Source organism: Salmo trutta, chromosome 19 (assembly GCF_901001165.1).
Source record: "Salmo trutta chromosome 19, fSalTru1.1, whole genome shotgun sequence".
Classification (NCBI taxonomy): domain Eukaryota; kingdom Metazoa; phylum Chordata; class Actinopteri; order Salmoniformes; family Salmonidae; genus Salmo; species Salmo trutta.
The window spans coordinates 20,021,849-20,047,370 of record NC_042975.1 but is presented as its reverse complement, the minus strand read 5'-3'; the positions used below and the strand labels follow the sequence as shown (position 1 = coordinate 20,047,370).

The 25,522-nt window shown below is 42.1% G+C and overlaps 1 protein-coding gene and 1 long non-coding RNA gene across 3 annotated transcripts; one reads left to right on the top strand and one right to left on the bottom strand.

Moving 5' to 3' along the window:
- LOC115154130 (RNA-binding protein Nova-1) lies at positions 1-24,968 on the bottom strand. 2 transcript variants are annotated; one of them, XM_029700036.1, is made up of 4 exons: positions 24,394-24,968; positions 17,707-17,850; positions 9,793-9,959; positions 1-8,552 (listed from the first exon to the last, which is right to left on the bottom strand). In XM_029700036.1, exons 1-4 carry the CDS (start codon positions 24,548-24,550, stop codon positions 7,536-7,538), a joined length of 1,485 nt encoding a protein of 494 aa, XP_029555896.1. In that variant the 5' UTR covers positions 24,551-24,968; the 3' UTR covers positions 1-7,535. The 2 variants fall into 2 exon arrangements, with proteins under 2 accessions (XP_029555896.1, XP_029555897.1); XM_029700037.1 differs by lacking the exon at positions 24,394-24,968 and adding an exon at positions 20,926-21,230.
- On the top strand, positions 9,407-13,439 carry LOC115154132 (uncharacterized). The gene is made up of 3 exons (XR_003867822.1): positions 9,407-9,490; positions 11,534-11,774; positions 12,248-13,439. It is a non-coding gene; the product is annotated as an uncharacterized LOC115154132 (long non-coding RNA).
- Positions 24,969-25,522: the final 554 nt, after the last annotated feature.

The following is a 25,522-nucleotide window of genomic DNA, read 5'->3' as shown; positions in this document are numbered from 1 at the left end:
TGATGCTAAAATGAACATTTATAATGACTCTTTGTTGCTGTTGCCGTCGCAAAAATAATCTTTAAAAAACAATTCAATATATTAACACTGAAATGCTGACTTCACTGGTAGTCCACGAGTCATCAAACACAACTCACTGATTTTTTTTTAACAAACACAATACTACAGTTACATTAAATAGTCATTACCCTTAAATCTATTAATGGATGATGCTCAGATATACTGATAATAATAAAAATACACTTTCATTCCCTTTTGATAGTTGCTGTTGTCATTGATCAACAGTGTAATGTTGTAAAAGGAACTGCTTCTGAGATGTTTCACTGAGGAAAGCAGGAAATTGACTGGCAGCATAGAATATAGTGACATGTCAAGTCAAATGCCAAACAATGAAGTGTTTTGGGGGGGATATGGGATTGGGAAGTGAAACATCCCATTGCTACCACAGCTTCAGTGTGTAGGCTGGCTGGCTTTTGGCTCAGTGCCGATTTCATTTGGCACTCGTATTGGCAAATATCTCAATAAAAGGCTCTCACCCGTACTTCACTGACATGGCACAAGGAAAGACAATGTTGCCCTTGTATCTTTAAGATTGAGACTGTGTCTGTGTAAAGGCATCGAAGCAAATGCTTCAGTCAAAGGACAAGTGAGGCCTGGACTTTGAAATGGTATCTTCTCTGTCTCAATATAGACACTTGTCATTCCAATTGACCCAACTCTTTTTAGTTTAGGATAACATATTACATATGCTGACAGTCCATTTCTTAAGATGGAAAAACAAAAATAGTTTTACAAAATTAAAAACCTAACCCAAAATAATATTTACAATGGAGCCGAAGAGGTGTGCAGGGCATTTTCATGCTTTTTTCAGACAAGATTTGTTAGCTTTCAACCCTGCAGAATTGTCCGGATGACAAGAAAACAAACAAACAATTAAAACCAAATGAAAATTCATACAGTTGTAGTCTCAGCAAATTTTGGCAATAAACCTGGGGTCAAAATAATCCAAACACGCAGATGAGCACGCAAAGGGTGGATAAGGTCAACTTAGTTCATGGGAGGGTCAAAGATAAGAGATGGCGTCGTGGCTGGTTGGTAAAAATCCTGTCTTTCTCCCACTATTCAGAGGAATGGGCTCAGAATCATTTTCCATTCAATGGGTGAATACAATGACAGGTGCCAGACAGAACGGCACACATAATCATAATGTCATGTAGGCTGAAAAGATGGAGAGAGTTGAGGAGAAGAGGGGGCAAGCAGCCTTAACCGGCTTAGTCCTGTCTGATAGTTCGATAGAATCCCCCTTAGGAAGATCCTGGAGGGTCAGATGCATGTCCAGACTACATCATATTTAAAACAACTGAAGGTTTGGAATGGTGTTGACTTAGTTTGGCACTCAGTAGTGGAGGGGTTAGAAGGGTGGTGGGGGTTAGTAGCAGTGCATGGCAGAAGGAGACGACAGAAAGTCATAGCATGCAGTGGTAAAGTAATTTTAGGTTACACAGGGTTCTTACGGGTTGAATTGTCCAATCCACCAACACTGACAGCGGTATGACCGAGGCAATCGAATTTTGCTGGTGCTGTATTTGTCTCCCATCTAAAATGATATCAGCAAGACCTTGGGATTGCATTCTGTAACGTAACAAACGTGTACTCTCTGATAACACCACATAGAGACATTGTATGAGGTTTACCGTGCTTTCAATGCCAATTTGTTCATAAAAATACTTCCGCCCTCTAGACTTCAAGGCAGCAGAATGCAACATGACAAGATGGAACAGCTCCACTCTAAATTCCCTCTCCCTCTTTTAAAGAAGATTCGCTCATTGTGATTTACACAAATATTTTCAAAAGGAAATGGATAAACCATATTATGTGGACTCGGGTGCCACCTTTTCAGAGAAGTCTGATACACAGAGACCCAAAAAGATCAGAAAAAACCCCCTCAACAAACAATATCAGAGCAACAGCAAAGAATGACAAAAACGGCTGAACGTTAACATGGTTTGCTTTGTTTCACATCCAATAACAGGAGATGGAATTTTGTAAAAAGGTATGACCCATTGATCAGTAAAGTGCATTTATGCAACACCAAACAAACAGGACAATGTTGACAGCGAATCGGAAGTGTTGTTAAAACATATCTGGGTTATGACTATGGCCTACCTGACTATAGCTGAAATTGGTTCTTGACATAATATGTTAACTCTACATGTAGTTGAAATTCCAGCCCTGAATTCACATTAAAAGACTGATAAACATTCAACTGAAAAACTGAGCAAATGGGATTACATTCATAGATTAGATTTGGGCATTCAAACTGTGGTACAAAAAATATTTAAAAACTATTACACAGGTTTTGTGAGGTTTAACCTGATTTAAAAAATGCCTGGTATTCTAGAAAGCAAAACTCAAGAATAACACTGAATAACATTTTCGCGTTTGCTTGTTTCACATTTGTAATACTCCTCATGGTACCTTAAGAAAACAAAACCTGGTCTGTTATAATATAAAGAGATGGACTGTATGAGAATTTGATCTGAAATGTGTTGTATTTGGGCCAACATGACAATAATGGGCTCCCTCCCAACTTACGACATGAAACAACATTTTAAATATGAGGTGATTTTAACTTAAGTGTTCTACAACTGACTGCATGCAACTTTATGTCTTTGAATGTTGTGAGAAAACCTCACAATTTTTTTTCATTTAGTTTTTTCCCTCAGTTTTTCACTTTGATACCATGCAATAGAAGACGTGCAAAAAGATAACACCTAACTCCACAAAACACATTTTGTCTGATTGTTAATGACTATGTTATGAATGCTTATAACATGTTATGCTTAGTCCATGCTGGCCTATAGAGACATTTGTGAAAAACAGCAGTGCTTAAGCCACAGGTCAAACGAACACACAGGGGATGCATGGAGTGTAAAACAACATGGATCCATAAAAATCACAATCTTTATCTCTTACTCTATGTAGCTATGGGGTAAAACAATGCACAAAATAGTTATTTGTTCATTGTTTTCTTAAGTAATGTATATGATTATCATTTCTTAACTGAAAAACATTGTTTTATTGGCACTTGATCAGCACTTCTAAACAAGTTATTGATATCTAACATTTGATCGCACATCTACAATTTCAGAAGCTGCAGAGGTCTAGTTTGGCACAGGTACAATTATTACTGTTACTATCTTACCAATACTGTATAGTATTCTATACACCTCGTTTTACGCCCCTGTCTTTTAGAGCATGTTTCTTATCAACAGACCAGACATATTTTCAACTAAAATATTTTTTATATTTTACTTATCAAATAGCAGCATTTTCATAACTTACAAAAAGTACATGTAAACCTATTCATTCAAAATCTTAGTAATTTCAAAGGTTCATACAATAGACATAATAAAAACACAAAACAGGACATGCTACTATATTGCTTCCAATATTCTTTAAATTTTTCTTACGGTCAAACTAAATTATCAATAACAGAAATATGGACGCCACCTGTCGATGATGAGTCATCGTAATGCACAAACAAATCGCAAAGCTAATCTTAATCAGGGTTAGTTGGCACTCTTCATCATCCACACAAAGATAACATAGAGTTTCACATTGTATCGACGACGCTGGACTGCATTTGGACTACAAACTAGAATAGCTACAATTAAGTACATATAGATCATGTTGACATGACATATTCCACAGAAATGAATTTCTAGTCATTTTTCAGATAAGAGGATATGCATAAAGGATGTCACTGTTTCAGCATGAGGTCACGAACGAGTTCCCACCTTTCTCTCGCTCTCTCTCATTTACTTTTTTTAAATAAACTCCTGCTTTCTTTTGTTATGAGGCTGAAATAGAAGCTGTTTGGTCAACCAACAGACATTTTCTCATTCAACCAAGATTCGCCTTCATATTTTGCTTTCCCTTCCCCTAGAAGGTCATAGATCACGGTGTAAGCCTGTCTAAATCCTACAAGTTCTTCTTTTAGTGGGGAATTTGATACCGTAGTTTGAACCAATGTTGCTGGTTGGTCTTGTGGGTTGTCACAGTTTGGAGGCAGGTGTTATCTGTGCATTTTTGACTGGTGAACTCTATGGGCTGTGAAAATATTTGCATACCCTTATGACCTATAGTGCATAACTCCTATCAATCACTTCGGCACTCCCTGCAACTCCCAGACGTCAGCGCCTATGAGTAGACAAGACAGAAAGAAGGAGAGAGGGGGGGAGCAGTGCAGACGAGAGAGAAAAGGTCATCTGTATATAGGAGGACTTTAAAATAGACCAAAAAGAGCATATGTAGGGTGGGGAAATGTCTAAAGAGGAGGAAAAGTAATGAATGGAGAGAGAGGAGTTGGTACAATGTACAGATCAGACAGCTCTGGAGTAGTCTCTCTCTAAACCAAGCGTAGTTGCATTGCTTCTATTATTAAATCCACCTTGATTTGTGCTTGTATTTTAAATCAGCATTAAAATGTTGTGAGGTTAGGGCTAAAATATGAAGGTTTTTGAACCCCACAGGTGAAAGAAGTTACAGATACTTTAACTGGAGTGCCATTTCATTTCAAGTAACTAGTGTACCGTTGACTACTGTTAAAAGTCACAGCACATTCCGTCAGAAATACAATGAAAGGGAAACGTGTATTCAGTGAGTCAAGGTAATGGGGCTCGTGGCTGGTGCCATGCCATGCGGAGCGCTCAAACATAGAGTTGTTAGTTAGGTGGGGTAAAGGTAAATTCTTTCTCAAGAAGGAGCCTTGTCATTTCACTGAAAAGGGAGTGCTGCTGTTTCTTTCTCTGACACTATCGTTCCCGGTCCTGTATTATTGGAAGCCGATCCCAGAGCTCTGGTTACATAAGTCTATGGATACATTTGTGAAATGGAAAAGAGGGTCAGAATAGGATTCAGGGACTGCTGTGCAGGAAAATAAATGTCATAGGAGTCATTTGGGTTAATAAAAGGGTCAATGCTATCCGGGATCCTTGGGATGTCCCTACCCTACCCTAACCCCTACACTTACCTTAACCATTTTGCATTTCAACTTCAATGGGGTAGGGACATGCCAAGGATCCCGGATAGCACGGACCTTAATAAAAGACAATATGGTTGACTGATGACTCTGGACTGATCAGTAGAAAAAACGTCCATTAGCAGCTTTCTGTTGTGCAATATTATTGGTAAACCAAAATATCTCCAAGACATCACATTATGGATGTTTATGTGGAGATGTTCCTTATCTCGCTGCTCAACTGTTTTTGCTCTAGAACTGGGATGGGCAACTCCAGTCCTCTGGGGCCTGATTGGTGTCACACTTTTGTCCCAGTCCCAGCTAACACACCTGACTCCAATAATCAACTAATCATGATCTTCAGTTTACAACGTAATTAGTTTAAATCAACTGTGTTTGCTAGGGATGATGGGGGGAGTGTGACACCACTCTGTCCCCCGAGGACTGGAGTGGCCCATCCCTGCTCTAGAACATGCACCAGCTGTAGGCCTATATCCTGGATATGTTCTTCAAAATATGATCACTTGGCTCAAGAAGGGACAGACACTTTGCGTTGTGTCTTTGTTGTGTCTCACAGTGCAGTCATAAGAGACCCAGTGTACTCGGATGAAAACCAATGGATAGCAGCGCAGAAGCAAGCAAAGTTAATCGTTGTGTTTGAGAATGTTCTAGAAGACAATTACCCTCCCTGCGTTTTTGCCAAACAATTATCCTTACAGAATGTCAGATAAATGTTTGGGCAACGCTTTATGCACTACTGCCAATGTAAGCTAGGGTCAATGTCTGCTTTAGGCAAGATAACAGGTTGGACTAACTGCCTGCATAAACTGTTTGACTCCATATTGGTATTGACTCTGGTTGAGAAAAATGGTTCACAGAAAACTCCAAATGTGTTTCATGGTGAGTCCATTTCTTTCTCATTAGTGTCTCTCTTGACTACCAGCCATCCTGATATAAAGCAATCGTCTCCTCGCTCACAGATAACGTTCAATACTGCTTTTCTTAACAAGACTGCTTTGTAGTGCTTCGTTCTCTTCGGGACTCTTCAGGTTAGATTCTTCAATTGAAAAGGTAATGTAAGATACCTCAAGCTGTGTATAGTGCTGTCTTCCCTCTCGGGTATGATGCTCTGTCCCATGGGGGCTTATTCAAATTTCTACATAGGAGCATGTCCCAAGGCGCAATATCGGCTGGCAAACTCAAAGTACAGGGCTAATTCATGACAATAGGATAAAAAGTATTTTTAACCAGTAACTATGTTATTGGGATCTAAACTGTCCACGGTGGCACAAGATACAGTTTGCCATGGCAGCTGAAGGAGGACTAGCGGGGTGAAATATTAAGACTGACCTTCAACATAGCATGAAATCCAGTCTTTGCTTACATAAAGGCAGAACTAGATCCTGTAAACTACAGATAAGTGAACAATGCTTGGCATCTTACAATCAAGGAGAGGGAGAGCAATCTCCAAAGGGATTTTCAATTTCGGTGATACAGGTAATATAGGCCTAGCTATCTGTAGTTATGTTTTCGTAGCACCAAAAGTGGTGTGTGTGTGGGTGGCGGTAAACATGTATGAATGTGTGTCTGTTCCTGTGAATGTGTACATTCCTGCGTGTCTCCTCTATCCTCTCACATTGAACATTTGACCCCTGATCTACACTAGTTACTGTGCAGTTCTGGGTTAAAACTATACATATCTGTCACTGCAACTCAACATTTGATCCTCGTTAATAACAAAATAACAATAATAATGTCTTTACATTCATATCAACCCGAATTCACAGGTTTAAATCATCTATATGTGTTTGAATGAGACCATATTTCAATAAATAATTGAGGAAAATAAAAAGGATAACAACCGAATTGTTAAAACCTCAATTTTGATATGAACCATACAGTGGCATGTCATTAATATTCTGATATCCATTAAGAATTTAGTGGTCTTGGATGACCTCTGGTGCTCGTCATTTTACCTCTCTCATGTAAACAAGGCCTTTTGCTTTGTTCACATGGAGCGAGGTTAACATCAAAGCAAAAAGGCATGAGCAAAACGCTATCTCTGCTCTTTAAGCCTGTCCGGAACCTCAACTCACCGGGAGCGGAGATCTACAACTGAAGCTGAAAAATCAACACAGCCAAAGAAAAGAAAAACGGAAGAGAACAAAACTCAAAACAAACCCAGCTGTGAGGTTTTTGAAGGGGGTGAAATCGTGTGGACTCACCCCTGAATCTGCTGCTTGGCAGTGGACCAGTTCAGCTTTACTCGTCATCAAAAGGACTCGACACCACTTTTAAAAAACATCACAACCTCAGTCCTAAAAACACAATCACATATCACACACACGTATCCTGGTTTTCTCTCTGCCTCACCTCCTTCTTTGTCACCTTCTCTTTTTAATACTGAAATATTGAATGGATATTTGGACGTTTTTTTCCCCTCTCCGTGACCCTTGATTCCCTTTCTTTTCTCTGTCTCCATCCTTCCTTTATTACATCCTTTTTTCCCCATTTAGCCCACCTTCTGTGGGTTGGTGGCACGCACACCCTGCTCATACGTGATCCTCTGGCTGATCAGATACTGGGCGGCTTGCGTTGCCGCGGGTGACCCTGTTATGGTAACTTTACGGTTCCGCGTGCCGGGTATGAACTCTCCCTTTTTGGAGATCTGGATGCGGGCGCCCGTCAGCTCCTGGTACTCAACCAGCGTTTTCCCGCCTTTCCCCAGGATGGCGCCCACCAGATTCTCGGGCACAGCAATCTCCACCACGTCCTTGGCCCCGTCTCCCAGCTTCTCTGCGGCCAGCAGGGAGGAAGCCATCAGTGGGGACGAGGCATTCAGGTAGCCGTTGGAGGCCCCCGTGGCGGCGGCCAGCGAGCCCAGGGAGAAGCCCCCCAGGCCAACAGCAGGATGGCCGGAGCCGGAGGCATCGCTGGCATAGGAGGCCAGGAGGTTAGCGGCGGCAGCAGCAGCTGGGTTAGCACTAGCAGCCACGGCGGCCAGGACCCCGGAGGCAGCGGCGGGGTTGAGGCCCAGGCCCAGGGTGTTGGTGTTGTAGCCATAGCTGGCCAGTGTGTTGAGGGCCGAGGTGATGGCCAGCAGGTCATTGCCAGAGAAGCTGGACATGGTTCCCGGGAAGCCGCCCATTCCTGCCAGGCCGGCCTGGCCTAGAAGGCTGGAGGCAGTGGCGGCAGCCGCAGCGGCGTTGGGAAGGACCTCAGCCGAGTTGGCGTAGGGGGAACCGGTGGGGTTGGAGTTGGCCACGGGGCCTGAAATGTTGGAGTAGCTGATGTTGAGGCAGCTGCTGCTCTGAGGGTCCTCCTGGATCTTCTGCACAATGATCTCCACGGCTTTGCGGTTCTGCTCGGGCTCCCCGCTGATCGTGACCACGCGCTCCTGCAGGTTGATGCCTTCGGGCTTCTGGGACAGCTGCACCCAGGCACCCGACTGCTCCATCACCGCCTTGACTGTGGCCCCGCCCTTACCGATGATCAGCCCAGCCGTGCTGTTGGGCACTATTAACTTAGCCTGCAGAGGGAGGGAGGGAGGGAGGGAGGGAGGGAGGGAGAAAGAGAGATTGAAAAGTAGGAAAGAGAGAGAGAGAACGAGAGAAAGATATCGCTCACTGAGTCATTCTACTATCCCAGCCCTCTGCTTTACTCAGCGATGTGTTAATCCCAGGGGTTAAGGCTGCAGCTGCCGTCCAGCTCTGTGGCACTGTGGAGGACCTAGCGGGCAGGCGGCTGGTAAAAATAACCCCATGCCCTCACATTTTCCTGACCCTGCCAGGGCTCAGGTTGTGGGGCAGATGCCCCTGTGAGACAAAGTGTGACTGTGTTCTTGCCATGTGCTGACCACGTGCCCTTATGATTCTGCATGTCTACACTATTGACATGTCAGACAGATCATCGTAGGTAGGGAGGTAACATGCTTTGATCGGTCGTATTCTATATCTGATAGGTCATTGTCCACGACATGGTTATGTTAAGTATGGTGGCCGGTCATACCCTGACTACGCCGCTCACGTTGCGTGCGCGAGCGTTGCAAAATACATTTAGAAATCTATATTATTGCACGCACACACACTGCTCGTGTGTGTCAACGAGTGTCTGCGTTGCCAAGGGCTAAAATGGAAGTCAGTTCTATTTGTGACACAGAAGGTGCTGCAAGTCCTGCCTCTCCCATCTCCTCATTGGTTTATAGAAGCAGATAACCAATGAGGAGATGGCACGTGGGTATCTGCTTCTATAAACCAATGAGGAGATGGCACGTGGGTATACGCACGTGGGTGATTGAAAGACGAACTGTGTTGTCGGTCGTCGTGGTAATACTATGAAAGTTTAGATGCCAATCACCATATAAGTTCAAAGAAGAAAAAGCCTGGAAGGAAGAGAGATGACTAGAAATTATTTGGTTGACCATTTTATGTGTAGAATTGTCAGAGTATAGGACCTTGAGCATTTCAGGTAAAATAACAACTCAATGTTTATATTCCAGGACAAATTAGCTAGCAACAGAAAGCTAGCTAAATAGGACAAATTAGCTAGCAAGTGCAAGCTAGCTAGCTAAATTGCCATAAATGTTTAATGTTTTTCGACCTGTCCCCAAACGAATGTAATTGGTTCAGAGTTTGTTTTGATATTTTAACCTGCGTGTCGTGATCGCGTTTGGTGTGGGGGGACAAATTAAATGTATGCACGATGTCGCGAGTGCGCAGCCTGTTTCTTCTTCCGTGTCAGGGATGGCTGACTAACGGACCGTGTCTCACCTGTTTGACGCGATCGGGGTTGACAGTGGTCTGTGGTTGCAGTATGCTGACTGGCTCTGTTTTCTGGGCGCTCTGGGGCATCTCGCGGACTTTCTCCGCGATGAAGCTGTGGACGCCATTTAGCGCCTCGACCGTACCCTGTATCAGACACACCCGCTCTGTGGTTCCTGTGGGGATAGAACAAAAAAGAAACATCACAGTGTATCAGTACTACCCACATGAAAAAATACTACAGTTTACTATTAGAATACTACAGTACTAAATCATTCTATAGTAAACTCTAGTACACTATACTACACACTGTAGTATACCTCAATAATGTGTATTTTTTTCTTTAGATATTTTTTTCCTAGTTTTATTAGTCGTATGTATGGGATACGCATGTTATACGCATGGTATAAATTGTCCAACGAAATGCTTACTAACACTTTCTATGGAATGTTGTAGTATACTGTAGAATGCTACAGTAAATACTACAGTATACATCAGACCACAAAAACATTACAGTAAATACTTCATTTGCATATACCCTGCCCATTCCCCTCCCATACATCCCAATTTGTGCCACCCATAAGTGAGAAACTGACATGTCAAGTATAGACCATATATTGTGTTCCCTACAAGTTATAGAAAAGAGTAAAAGCTCTAAACTGTCCGATCTGACTCCAGTCTTACCAACCTACAGTTTATGGAAAATGTGGTTTCCTCAAAGACAAAGCCCTCATTGCTATGTGAAATATAACAAATAAAAAAAACACTATAGTAACGTCACAAAAACCATAGAGTAAATACTTCAGTATATGACAGTCCGCAAAACCACTACAATAAATACGACATTATTACTCTGCGTTGCGTCGTGCATAAGAACAGCCCTTAGCCATGGTATATTGGCCATATACCACACCCCCTCAGGCCTTATTTCTTAAATATACCACGGTTGTGATGCAAAATTACTTGTTTACTGTTGTAATTATGTTGGTAACCAGTTTATAATAGCACCTCGGGGGTTTGTGGTATATGGCCAACAGTATTTATACTTTAGTAAGCTGTAAATACTACAGGGTACTACAGTCATGTCCGCAAAACTACAGTAAAGTCTGTAAAAACACTATAGTGAAAACTATAGTATATAACTATAGTATACTATAGTCTTTTTTTAAGGGTGGGTAGTTTCTAGCCTAGCGGTTAAGAGCGTTGGGCCAGTAACCGAAAGGTCGCTGGTTCAAATCTCTGAGCCGGCAAGGTGGAAAAATTAGCCGTTCTGCCCTCTAGCAAGGCAGTTAACCTCCAACAATAACTGCTCCCCGGGTGCCGTGGATGTCGATTAAGGCAGCCACCACACCTCTCAGATTCAGAGGGGTTGGGCTCAATGTGGAAGACACATTTGGGTTGAATGCATTCAGTTGTGCAACTGACTAAGTTTTCCCTTACTTCGGCATCACAGTCTTGTGAAAACGTAGATTATTGTGCCTTGGGGTCAGCGTCTGCTGTGGCTGTAGCATATCACTTACAAGAGGCTTCCTTGTTCAATTTAAGGAACAGGATTTCTTGGATGAAACATGTTTTTGCAAAGGATCTATTTGACAAAAAGTAGTGTTGCAAAGCAACCCCATTTATAACTGAATAGCTACTTATGCAGTGACTATTTGCAGAAAAAAAATAATGCTTGAGTTTTGATAACAGTTTCTTTATGCAGCGGTGCTAACAGCCAACCTATCCAATAATACTCCCCCCCATATAGGAGCTCAAAAACAGAGCAGCTGAAAGAGAAGCTCGGGTAACAAACCACTGGGGGGGACAAAGGATTCCTCCTAAATGATGTAACTCTTCCAGGGCCCTGGAATTCTGGGCCTGTCCTCGCCCCCCTACCTCCTCCATAGACTCCACACGTCCTTCCCTCATTGAGGCATCTTTCTACACCCCCTTTGTCGGCCCTACCGGAATTCTGTTGCCATGGTTAAGGAGCTGCGCCGTAGGAACAGGTGATGCAATCGCATGTCCTTTCTACAGCCTGCATCTTCTCTTCCTTTGACTGTTTATATTTCTCTCTCTTTGTCTGCCTTGCTCTCTTTCTTTCATTCCTTTGCACATTTAAATACTTCTATACCCACATTATTCATTCAATCTCACACCACCAGCCTTACAATAAACACTACATTGTGTTATGTCTATCAAAACACAAATACAAATGAATTAATCGAATTGTGAAATGACAGCAATCTGATCAAATCCAACAATCCAATAAGTGAAACATTTCTTCAATGCTAGTGACAACTAAGAGTCATCCTAACTTTTTAACTCAGGGGAGTACCCTCCTATAAGGAGTACCCTCCTATAAGGAAGACCTGCTGATTGAGACTGGCCTGTTAGTTTAACGGGCGATACTGCTCCACTCAAGCCAGCCCGGGCCATTTGTGTTCCTTTCCTTTTAATGTGATTCCATTTCCCCTTACAGGATTGGGTGACACACATCTGCCCCTAGAAGCACCTGTTGACATTCAGGAAATATCCATCAAGAGTTATCAAAACACACAGGCCACAAAGTCTGGGGACGGTCCAGGATCTCACTCGAACTCAATCCAACTACCAACCCTGACTGGTCGCCACTGTTCCCATCTTAGAGTCCGGAGCAAAGACATTCAACTGTATTGGCTTTCACTAGTTATGTTATGTAGTATGGACAGAGTATAGTCCGTATGGAGCTACTACTGTAAGTTGCATTGTGGGTTTATGTATACCTGTGCCTCAAAGTGCTGTCATGCATTCAAGACTGAGACTGATTAAGAACTGCAATTGTTTCTTTCCAGGCAATTTGGGTGGGATTGAGGTTCTCTGGGAGCTTGGTTTACTTGACAGCGTTATTAGGAGAAGCTATAATGTAGGTTCTGATGTGTGTAATACAAATTTTAATAACAGTGTGTTTAATCTTAGAGGGAATTCTGGCACACAGGGCAGCAGTTCCTGAGGCAGAATGAAGAAGGACCTTGATTCTGTAGTCCAGTTGCGTCAGTCCAAAGCCTTTCCCTGCAGATCTTTAACTGCAGAGGGCTATAAAGTGTTAACAACCATCTTTATTTCACTCTGAATACTAAAAGGCTGTCTTCAAAGCATTTCAATGAGGTTACTTAATGTTGTAACCTGCTTTTTGATGTAACTACCTCACACAAAATGGACTGACTTGGTGTAGTTTTTCAGGGTGAGGTCAGTCTTTATGTTTTCAGCTAATGGAAAACATCAGCACCATATTCCTATGGTATATTACATCATATCAATTTTATCTGTTCATGCAGCACAGTGTGTAACTTTATATGCTAGCTGGGCTGATGGCCAGCTGCACAAAGCAGGGAGTCTGGAGTTTTGGTTGTAAGATCTTTGCTCCCTTACCAGGGACTCTCAGCTTCCTTTGCAGCTGCTGTGAACAGTGTGTGTACGTGACTGCGTACACACGTGTGTGTACAGTATGAGTGAACAGTATGTTGTTTACATACTGGTGTAGGATCATTTTGTCATGTAAGGTATCAGTAAGGATGCGATCGGATCACAAAAAGGGGTCTTGGGCTATTCTTTACTATGCAAACAAAACTTTGTAGAAGAGACAGCACGATGCCATCTAATCTGGATCAAACTTCAAAACTTTTAAGAGCAAATGCTATGAGAAAAACCAACTCGGGAGAGAGGGGAGGAGGAAACTTGGCGTAGTGAGAGAGCATCTTGAGTACAGCTGGGGCAGGGTCACTTCCAGAGAGAGAGCGAGAGAGATTGTGAAAGGTTATTTCTGGGCCTGCCCTCCTGTCCCCTCCCCTCACACACAATCATGCATCATCCACACCCTTCACTATCTCCAGTCATCTATCTCTGGCTGCCACAGCAGGGCCTAGTCGTACAGATCCCATTCCCATCGAGGCCTTCCCCCATTCATGATTTCATGTCTTACACTGGCGGATGGGAGACGGGAGGTGCTGGGATTGTTCTAACCGCGGCTATCACTATTGAGCGGATTGCTAGGGGAAATAGCTCTGTCTGTCTGTGTCCTCATTGTGCTGTAGGTAGGGTAAGCCAAGGCAGCTGCAGTGTTACAGATTAAGAGGTGATCTGTGCGTATTGGTATTAACATGACATGTCAGCACAGTCCTCTCATAGCTGAACACAGAATGGAGATAGAAGGAAAAGTCATTGCAATGGTATAGCCTACCCTTTTCATTAAAAACACATGTTAGATCAAATATTGTGGCCTAATTTACGATGTGTTTACACTTAGTTCAGTAGGGAATAAATCACAAAACGTAGAACAAAAATTAAGGTTATAGACTTGCGGTAACAACAAATGTTGTAAAAATTACATTCAATTGATTAGCTTTGTTTGTTGTCTTTTAATTCCTTAGGAAAATAACAGGTGTAAACTTTGTACAGGTACAAATGCCTCGTATATTGACGTTTCTGGAAGAGAAATTCTGGCCCATTGTGTGAGATGGTGTTGTAGTTTCATTTTACTTTGGGGGGCCCTAGCAGCACCCAATCAAATCGCTGCCAGTACCATCTCCCTGATCTCCTCACTCATCGCAATAATGAGGAGGGGGAGGGGCAGAGCAGGTGGTGCCCCAACATCCCATCCACCACCCAGAGAGAGGAGCAGGATACAAAAGCACAACTGCTTCAATGTGTGTTTTCTAGGTAGACAAAGAAAGTAGTGCTGATACATGATATGCAACAGTAAGCCATTACTAGAGTTCATTTTCAGCGTGTCATGGTTACCATCCATGAATCCAGTTTTTCCAGATATTGCAGAAGTGGGGGAGGGCAAGGGACAGGAGACTGGCTAAGAAATGGATACCACTAAAATGACATTTTATTGTACTTCTATTCTTTGACAAGGTTTATTCATCTTTGACAATGTTTAGTCAAGGTGCAGTATATCATACCTTCCGTTTAGCAGAAAATAGGCTATATTTGGGCCATACTGCCTTTTTGTTTTCTGCAGGCAGTTTAATCCTTATTTTCTACATGTAGCTCATCTATAATTGGTTGCTTGAGGCAATCACAGAATTTACTATAAGCCATATATTGTAAAAAGGAACAAAAGCCAGTACATTCATTCCTTTCCATTTATGCATCTGTATGGTACAGAAATGCGTTCAGTTTAACAATACCACAGTCCATTGCCTATGTGTTGAAAATAGGTGATCAGTACAAAATAAATAAGATCATTTGGTTCAATTAGTTATAACAAAAGAGATCTGGACTTAATTAAAAGTGAGCCGCTGAACACCTATTATTTTTCAGCAAACTGAAGCTTCCTTAGCCATGAAGGACAAACGCAGATACTTTTCTGTGGCTCGGGCATTTCTCTTCCGAGGACAAGATGCTTCAGCACCAACCAGAGAGTGCAGTGACCTCCATCAGTGTGGGGTCGTTGGGGAAAACATGAGCATTTTTTCCATGTTGACATGTTTTTTAACAAGGCCCTATTGGGCGACTAGTGCTTTCAGTGTACCTTACATGTCCTTGACATTAGACAATGTGCTCTCTCCATCTTGGAGTAAAATGGCAGCCAGGCAGCTAAGAGGGAAATTGATTAAATGCGGTCTTTGCACTGTAGCAGAATGAAGAATGATAGTACTTCTGGGGAATACAGACTTTGCACAGAAATGGGATCAGCTCCCTGCTAAGAGCGCAGCCAAACTGAAAGAAAAACTGCTTGCATCTTTAAATGATACTCCTGCGTCAATAGCAGCTGTATCATCTGCATGGGTCTTTTGTCTGGGTACAAATACTGTGCATTTGGAAGGCTAGATCAAACTGCAACTGTTCCCCAGTTGGAATTCAAACTGCAGCATAACCAACAAATAACAGTCTTCTACTGAACTTGGATTCAGAGAGTGCCATGGGTTTGGTGCTCTTACTTGTGTGTAAACCTTTTAGGGCTGTCCCCAACAACAACAACAATTCTGGCTCTACTGAGAGTTGTCTTTCGACCAATATATTGTTAAAAATGTTAAAACATGTATTTTTCCCATATAAAGACACAATAAAATATACTATATGCACTGAGCTTGTCTGATGCTTTAAGCTCACTGTTTGATGAAATAATTTAGACACACTTATGACTCTAAAGGGATCCGACCACAATTGATTTGATTGCGCTGGGCCAGGCTCAGACAGTGAGTGCCCGTGTGACTAGCACCCCTTGTCTCTCTCTCCTCCCTGCTGCAGCGACCACCACAGAACATGAACAGTGTTTATCGCGCTGTCCGTGTTGCTGAAGCTGAAACATAATTACAGCCATTTCTGACTGAAAAGTTCTGCTACCGAAATCCTTACTTTGTTTAGGAAAAACATTCCATATTCTCTCAACCCTTGCTCTCTTTACGTGACAAATGTATGCATCACATGCACGTGACCAATGGGGCCTGACCTATAGCATATCATAATCACATCAATAAATTGGTTATAAACTCGTGACGGCAAAATGGACGTGAAAAAGAAACTCGAAACAGGAATGTTTTACTGGTTGCTCAGGAAGGAAATGGGAAGTCAGTTGTGTGGAGGACATTTGACTTAGTTGTGGAAACTACTAGAGATCTAGAAAAAGAAGGAAGGAAAGGAGCAAGTTCTGCGTGCATATTATGTGTGCCAAACAGGTGCTGTTAGATTACAATATTATTTTTTTCTGACTATTTGGAACAGTGTAAACAACACTGAATACATTATTAGCTTATCTTTTTTGTAAAGACTTTATTACAGGCAAGACTAAAAACAGTCCCATGCATTTGTGAATGCAATTTCCAATGTGGAACGGTTTATTTATAGTTTAGGCTAATTATTCAATGCTCCCTTTGTTATTTCATTTTAAAACTAAAATGCTTGATTGCATTTCAAATCATGAATGACTCGTATGCTGTGTGATGACATGAACTAATGAATGATTGGTTTATACAGTAGCATATACATATATATATCACATATAGGCCTAAGGAAGTTACAGTATTAAGACAGCTAAACAGGATGATGATAATGATAATGAGATTACTAATTATTATAATGATGATAATAATAATAATAATTGTAATAATAACAATAAGGAGATCAAGAAAAAGGAGGGTATAGGAGCGAGAGGCTGTTCTAACAAAAAAAAGTGTAAACCCTTTATTACAGCATAGCAAAGATTAAAAACAGACGAATTTGTGAAATTGCTTTATCCGACATATTGTGGTTGCATGAGGCTTGGTGATCACAGAATCAGTAGGCTATTAAACAAACACTCAAACAGGCAACAGAAGCAGGATCTGTCTTATTTCTGGAGAAAAATATGGATGATTTATAAAACCAGGCACATTCAACAGTTAGGCTATTGATTATAGACCTAATTAAGATGGAGTTTCCTCTCTCCTTACTTTTCTTAGACAATTAAGTCAAGGGCTGTCTCATCTCCTGACTCCGCTGGTGCCTTGCCATTGTTCTCAACACCAATATAGTGGATAACTTTGCTATTATGCACATAGCAACATGGTGGAGGAAAAGGCACCAACACAACAGCATACTGATGTTTAACAACCACAGACCGCAACGGGGGAGAAAGCGCATTTGTTAGAAAATTTGATTCTTTTTCTTAGTGTTTCACCATTGTTCTTACATAATATAGCCATATACAATTTCAGTAGCACGTCTTACAGTGATGGACTGTGCCATCCCCACGGCCTCCACAATGGATTAGTCCACTGAGACAGGTGCAACTCAGACAAGTGTCTTGTGCACCATGAAAAGAACTCAAACATTTGCGACTGACTGTTCGACTAAAGAAATCTCAGTCGACCAACAGCCTATCGACCAAACAATCGACCAGTCAACTAAATGGGGTCAACCCTAAAGCCTTTACATTTGGACAATGTGATCATGGACAAAGTGAGGTCCACTTACCTGGGTAGAAGTCTTTGGATTTGGACAGCTTGATGGTGGCGCCCGTCTCTTTCTGCAGCTGTACGATGGTCTGGCCGCCCTTGCCAATTATAGAGCCGGCCGCATAGCTGGGGATCAGCACCTTCAGGAAGTACTCACCCTCTTCTGTAGGGACAGAGACAAACAGACAGGAGGTCAGAGCTAGTAAAGAGGCTCTAGTCTACACACATTATATACACTATACTGAAAGTAACCCATTCACCTCAGCCGATACACGCCTGCAGCATGGAGTAGACTACAATTCACATTCACAATGTATCCCTTCTGGGTCCATTCAATCATTCACAATAGGAACATGTACGTGTCAGATGCATACACTTGAATAGGTAGCTAGCCACATATCTTCTTGTCAGACTGGCTTTGGTAGGTAGGAATCTAGAGAGGGGTTTTCATTTCGGAGTGTGATTCTTTTGTATCCTCTAGTCCCACATTTCATCAGAGTTTGGTGACACGTTCTGTATTCTGTCCCAGATTTCCTGTTGAGTAAATGCTGACCTCCTTTTCAGTTTGCAGAGGTCTAATTTTAACTGTTTTCAAGGAGTTTTAGTATCCTTTATCAGAATCTTCGGACAAGATGTCTAATTTGCGGTCCAATTCAAGCCAACTCCTACATAATGTTATCATTCATTTCGCAATCCAAGAGACAAAGCGGAACATAAACAACATCAGAATAATGTGAAAATTATAGAATGTAATAACATTACTCTGAATTTTACTCACACAGGACTATGTCAAAACACTTAAATCATATGCTTGCAGTGCATGAAATCCAACCCAGTGTGATCCTGAGTAATGAATGTTAGGGATGCAAGCTTAAGGGACTGAAATCCCTCAGATTTGATCAAACTGGATACTTCCAAGAAGACAAACTCAATATCCTCCCATTTAAAAGGGAGTTCAGTGGCTTTACAACACTGTCTTGTTTCAGTCAGTGATTGATATCGTGTCGGCTCAAAGAATTGACCGACCAAACCTTTTGTTCTTCAACCTCTTAATTCAGAATGTTCCCCTCCATACACGTAATGGCTAATGAAAAATACTTACTGTAACCATCACCCAGGTGAGCACTAGCAGTGTGTGTCAATCCAAACCAATCCAGATTTGGTAGGCTAAATTCAGACAAGAGCAATCAACCTAATGTTGGGATTGGACACTTTTGGACAATTACTGTGACTACCAACCCAAAGATGGTGGATAAATGAAGATGTCCCACTCAGGCAGTTTACCATTGGAAAAAAATGGTCACAGTACCGGTCTGCTTAAGGGGTAGCTCTCCCATAGACACCAATGCGATAGCTGCTGGGTCTGGTCTGTTTAGTTCATTGACTGTAGGCCTATATTAACCAGAATAAATGAGCAACTGGGATGACTCACATCCTCTTCCATCTCTGTACCAACCAACACCTGGTTGTGCTATTCCAGACATAAGTAATCAACAGGGGAGACAGACATGTGACCTATGTATGAACCTGTGGGCACAATAAGTACCCAATATCACCCCTGAAATCAATTAGATAATAGTAGCCTACATCATTCTTCAAATATCTGTGCTGGTGTGACCCAAAAATGATCTAATATGTTTTTTCAGATATCATCTATTATTTATAACATACGTTTTCAATGAATGACGTCACTTTGGGACCTCTTCAATGCCTCAACCAGCAACACGGATGACGTCACTCTGTCAAGAAGGCACGTTCAGAGAACTGTTCATATATGCATGCAAACGTGTTTCCAATACAGACCAGCACAAAAATATAATGACCATATCGCAACATTGTTGTTCGTTTTAGGGGTGATTTTGGGTGCCAACACCAAGATGCGTGTTTGCCTGTGTCGTCGTCGTATAGCTTCATGCAGGGGGATGGATCTGCAGGCTTGTCCAGGGAAGATGGATGGATAAAGCTCTGCACACATCGATGTCACTGTTCTAAGACTGACCTTCTGTTTGCCTCCAAAATGGGATCATTAGATCCTGATCATAATGACCGTGGCACTGTGACATCTAGGGACTTCACAATCCCTCTCCCTGTCAGCTCTCTACTGATTCTTTTAAAATGCCCCTCATGTTCCATTTGGGTCTCTCAATACAGTCATGACATGTTGATTTCTCAAATCCAAAGTCAATTAGACTTCATTCTGTTACCTCGGACTAAAGGAACTTCCTCGCTGCTCACACTACTAGAACTACTGGAACCAACATTTACATTCAACATGTCTAGTCCGTCAACACATCTATATTGTAAATCACACTGATGAATGATTTAGCCTTTCTGAGAACATCTGTCATTCCTTTATCAATCAGAGAGATTATGACGGCATTACACTCTTGACACAAACCATATCATTAGCCAAGGCCCTTTTTCTGCTTGGATTTCTGCTTTCTACTCTGCTCATCTTCCCCTTTCAGAGAAACATGATGATAGATGACCTTGATGAAAAAGTAAAGACCATTGCTCAGACATTGACATTGTCTTCATGGAGCTACAGGCTCTTTTCTACTGTCAGTCAGAGGACAAATGTTGCTACATCTCTCCACACAGGGCAATCTGAACAATAAGAATGGAACAGTGGAAATGCCCTCTATTAGACCTGTGGTGGCAGGAGTGTACAAGTCCCCGTTTCTATGTGTCTTAAAACCAGGGTGAACCCAGCATGGGAGAACATACCATTGAGATTCCCTCCATTGCCCTCACAGCAGCGTTTTGTCATTAGTCAATAATTAATTCCGTCCTAGTGTCTGAAAAATCACAGTAACAGGTTTCAATAGTGTCATGTGGTAGAGTAAACATGGCAATCTGTTGCTGCAGTCCGCCAGGGGAATGGGAGCAGTATGGGGCAGGTTGGGGAGCTAACGTTAAGCCAGTCGAGGGTGTTGAGTTCAAACCCATGCATCTAATACTGGGGGGACAGCTTGGAGACACAGACAACGAGCCAAACGTGTTTAGTGAAGTCACTCAACGGGGTGGGCCCCCACCCCCCCTCCAAATACCCACTCTGCACCCCCCCTCCAAATACCCACTCTGCATGTCAATGGACCAACCTGCCGCTGACAGGCAGCAAGGACGATGGAACAAAACGGGCAATAATGAGCAGATGAGATTTCAGCTAATCAAATAGAAAGAGTTGAGTGTGATAAATGAATTCAACAAGTCATAACAAAAACAGTTTGGCTCTTACCCATTCTGAGATCTGCTGGTAAAATCCTCTGTCAGATCGCCATCAATGCCGGGGTACAATCTCTTAAGGGTACCTTAACGTTAGGCTAGTCATAGGTGAAATGGTGGCGTTGAGGAATGCGGCCAGTCAACCTTTTTCACCGAGGTCTAATACATTAGTGGGTTAAAAAAAAAAGATTTCACCGCAACATCCAAGTCATGCCTGCAGCTGGCCAGAGCCTCAACTGTCTGACAAAATGCTAATGCAGGCTCTCAGTGTTTTCAGTGAAAGACGCCACGCATTGTTCAAGCCTGCACCGGTTTGAAGGGGGGGGTCTTCCCTGCCGCATCACCCTTTTCACTGCTCTCATCCATATTCATCGAGTGGCCCGTCCGTCTGCAGCAGCGTGGACGACTGACAACCCGTCTGGCCAATGGGCAGCCTCCTCCCCCAGCACGTCATGCCCCCACCCCCCAATGCCTGTCCCAAAAAAATTAGATTTTCTCCCCCAGTCCGCCTCTTTTGACGCAGCACTATAAAGCGTAGCGGCCCATTCAATTTCTTTTTCCGTTGAAAATGACAAAAGTGAAACAGGTAGTGGGGTTGGTTTGTGCGTTTCATGGGAGAGAGCGTGGGGTTACCTTGAGGGATGATTGAAAAGGTGTGTAGATGCAGTGAGTGGATAATGAAGGAGGTGGAGGAGGAGAGGAGTGATCTGAGACTGTGCTCCGTACAACCCCTCTCCAATCTCTCCCACCCCTCTTCCCTCAGACGGCCATGTTTGAGCGGGGGGGGCTCATCAACCACTGCAAATGGCAGTGCCGCAGAATGGTGTAGGTGGGGGGAGGAGGGCGACGAAGCCAATCACTACGCCTATAAATCGTATAGACTATAGAGAGCGGTATACTATGTGTGTGTGTGTGTGGGGGGGTGTGTGCTCCGCTCAGTAGTAATTTCCAGGGAACCTCTAGAAATACTAGTACCATTTGCCTAGCCGCTTTGTTCATTTTCTAGATACATTTCCAATGTCTTTAAATCATAGAGCAAACTGGGGTAATAACTGAGGCAGATAAACATCTTTGCGACCGTCTTCCAGTAAATGATACCAATAAACCATTAATTGTGTCACCAGGACTCACTGGTGTGGCTACATAAGCATGGTCTCTCTGTAGGCTCCCCCTCTCTCCCTCTGCCACCTGGCAAATTCATAGTCCGCTCACGTCACATTGCTCTGCAAGGGCACCTGTGTCCTTCTCCCCCCCAAAAAACCCAGCTCACATTCCTCTGCCAACCTTTCCATTAGCAACATTACCATATCATACCTAATCCAGGACATGGGTAATTACAGGCTAAATTTGCATGAGCGATGAATGAAAAATCTTCGTTTTGAGGAGAGGGGTGTTGCTGATTTTTTTTTAAAGGAAAAAGAAATAGGTTACCTCCTCCTCCTGGAGTTGGGCCGTAATTCTCCAGCCATCCTAAATGCACAATAAGCACACAGCAGTAAAACCTCCAGCATCTTACTCCTTTTTCTATGGTAACTGGCAGTCATGTTAATGATCAACAGGAATGATGTGATAAATATCAGACACAATGTGTAATGTAATGAAAAAGATGGCTGAGAATCCCCAAGAAAAAAACATATTACGTATATGTATCATCTATTAAACAGCCTAAATGACATGAAAACTGATGATAATACAATTCTAATACAACCAAGAACACATGAACCTTAAAACATATACATTCTGACTGTTCTACGGATAATGCAATGTGGACATTTTGCGTTTGAAATTATTGCAGTGAAGAAAATCACAGATAGTCTAATTATCTCGTGGAGGAAAATATATTTTATCAATTCTAATTAAACTTAAACCCCACGATTACATTTTATTTTTCCAGATTGACATTATTTGTTGTTCGATATTACATTATTGGTGCCTTACACAGTAACATCTAAAGATAGCCTACCAATTGGCTTTGTCTACACCAGCTGGTGAAAAGTAAACAGCCTATTCTCTGCAGACATACTGCACTATTACCATACTATTCCAACTAATGGAATAAGTGGTCCCTGTGTGCTGGTCTAGAATAACCCTTTCTACCTCATACATTTATTAGAAAAAATTGGGGGGAAAAAAGACTTGCCTAAACAAGGAGTAATGTTTTTGCCGTCACCAACAGCACCATCCTCAATGATATTACTGAAATGTCACTAGCGTTTTAGATGAGTCATATTGCAAACGTGTGAGCAACACATTGCAGGCTATTTGTTTTACCCCTGAACAAAGATTCAAATGAATGCTTTAAATGCTGTATCAACATGCCGCAATCACATCATTTTGTGTTTTCACAAGAAAACACAAAAGTGTGTTTGAATAGTTGTGGATCAGTTCCGTTTGTTTTTCCATCCTCTATGTGGTTGTCTACCAGTTTACGACTACGTAGGTAACCTATTTTAGCGTGTAGCCGATAAGTGAATTACATTGGGTGCTCTGGGGTGTAAAGATTTCATTGTGTGTTATGGAGTGGTTGGTAAATTGTGTTAGTTTTATTGAGACTATTTCTGCAGAAACAAACCATGGCTTTCTAAGTAAATGGCTATGACAGGTACATAATGTATTACAAGTTGTTGTTCACTGATAGTCAATTGTGACAGTTTCAAATTATGGATGTTCACAGATCACATTTCTAAAGAAAAACATATCAATTATTTTCCTTAGTGGTATTTTTCTGAAGTGAACTATCAGCGACCATCTCATTTACTATGTTTCTGAGGTCCCATGAGTCTGCAACATAAAATGTTCCACTCAATGGAAAATGTCATAACGAATCTCCAGATGTGCAACATGATGGAGTGACTGGGTTCAAACCTGACAGGTGCCAAATGGGTCACTGTATTTGATGTAATTATGGAAGTAGCGAGACCAATAACTAGGCTACAATAAGTATTTATATACATTGATGCAATGTGCTTTGAAACTTAAGTCAGAGCATGCTTGCGAATCATAGGCTACAAAAGTTGTATAATCTTATGCATTCAAACATTGGGATCCTATAAATACATGGTATGACATCTGATTGACATACTAGAAAATAGTTGCCATAGATAAGCAGTTTCTAAGTTCTCTGTCAAATGTAATGGGCTGATGACATGTTACATTCACTGAGGGCCTTAGAAACTGCTGATCTATGGCAACTATTTTATAGTATGTCAATCAGATGTCATTCCATGTATTTATAGGATCCCAATGTTTGCGACTGGTAGCCTAGCGTTTAAGAGCGTTTGGCCAATAACTGAAATGTCGCTGGTTCAAATCCCCGAGCCAACTAGGTGAAAAATATGTCGAAACCCTAATTGATCATGCACGTTGCTTTGGATAAGAGCGAATGTGATCAAGCAGTAACTAAAACATTAGAATAAAACATTAGTTACTGCTTGATCACGCTGAAGACAATGTAGCCTACGGTGGGTGTGCAATGTCTTACCTCCCGTGTTTGTGCGCTTGGTACAACAGTCCTCCTCCGTCGGAGTTAGTGGTCGTTTACGAGAGTCGGGGGGATCTGACTCCATGTGGGGCTGTTGATTGTGATGAAGAGGATTCAAGAATATCCCGTTTTGTTCAACTGCTCCACCGGCCATCATTTTCCGACCAGTTTGTATAGGCCTATTTGCGTTATTCCACAACGCCCTCACCACATTACATGTATGCGAGTTCTCACAAAATGATCCAAGTTTTTCCTTCTTGACTTAAAATGTCTCCGATTTCCTCTTTGAGAACACCAAAATGACAGGCAACACAGCGCCTTCGGTCCTGCTTGTTCTTCTCGACTTGCAGTTGGCTGATAGAGCGTCACAGAAAGCTAAATATAAAAATCCATTGAGTGAAATGCATTCATTAGCCTGTCACTTCATAAGCTTTGTGTTCAGTAGGGGTGTTCTCTTGCCCGTGATTCATACGCAATAGTCCACCAAGGTGCATTCAAATAATGCCGTAAGTCAGTAGTGACACTGATGAACTAGCCTATCAAAAAGATAAACATTTTAAAGACTTGCGAAGAATAGCCCGGGAAAAATATATCTTTTTTAAGTCATCTTCACGCCATCTTCTGGGATAAACATGTACAGTAAGTCCACGGCAGTTCAGCTGTAGTTATTGACTTTGAAGTACATGAGGGAAATATTCTTTGGAAGCTCTGAGGTAGACCACACTGCCGCTGACCGGTGAGAGATGAAGTCAACGAGACACCAGACATCTTCTTCAACCGAAAGGTTGTCAGAGGACAAGCTGACGTCACGTGGTTCAGCATCCACTTTTTCAGTCCTATGGTCTTTCTGGTCCAAAATGGCAACAAGCTTGCAACATTTGCACATTCAAACAAAATGCAAATATCAGCCAAATTATGCTGCTTTTAATTGATTAAGTTAAAAAAAAAATACGACTTTGTAAATCGGCCCTAAAGCTACTTATGAATTAGGCTACCTGATAGTGTGATCCTTCTGATAGCCAACTCGCGCATAGGATAAATAAAGCACATTTTGACCTGAAACATGAAAAGTTCACATGGAACACGTTTGACTACTTTCTAACCGGAGTGGAGCAAACACACACTTTTA

Coding starts and splice junctions, on each gene's coding strand:
- LOC115154130 (XM_029700036.1), bottom strand. CDS start 24,550: ATGATGGCCGGTGGAGCAGTTGAACAAAACGGGATATTCTTGAATCCT. Junction 9,960..17,706: donor ATCCAAAGACTTCTACCCAG/GTAAGTGGACCT, acceptor CTATCCCCACAG/GAACCACAGAGCGGGTGTGT. Junction 8,553..9,792: donor ACCCCGATCGCGTCAAACAG/GTGAGACACGGT, acceptor CTCCCTCTGCAG/GCTAAGTTAATAGTGCCCAA.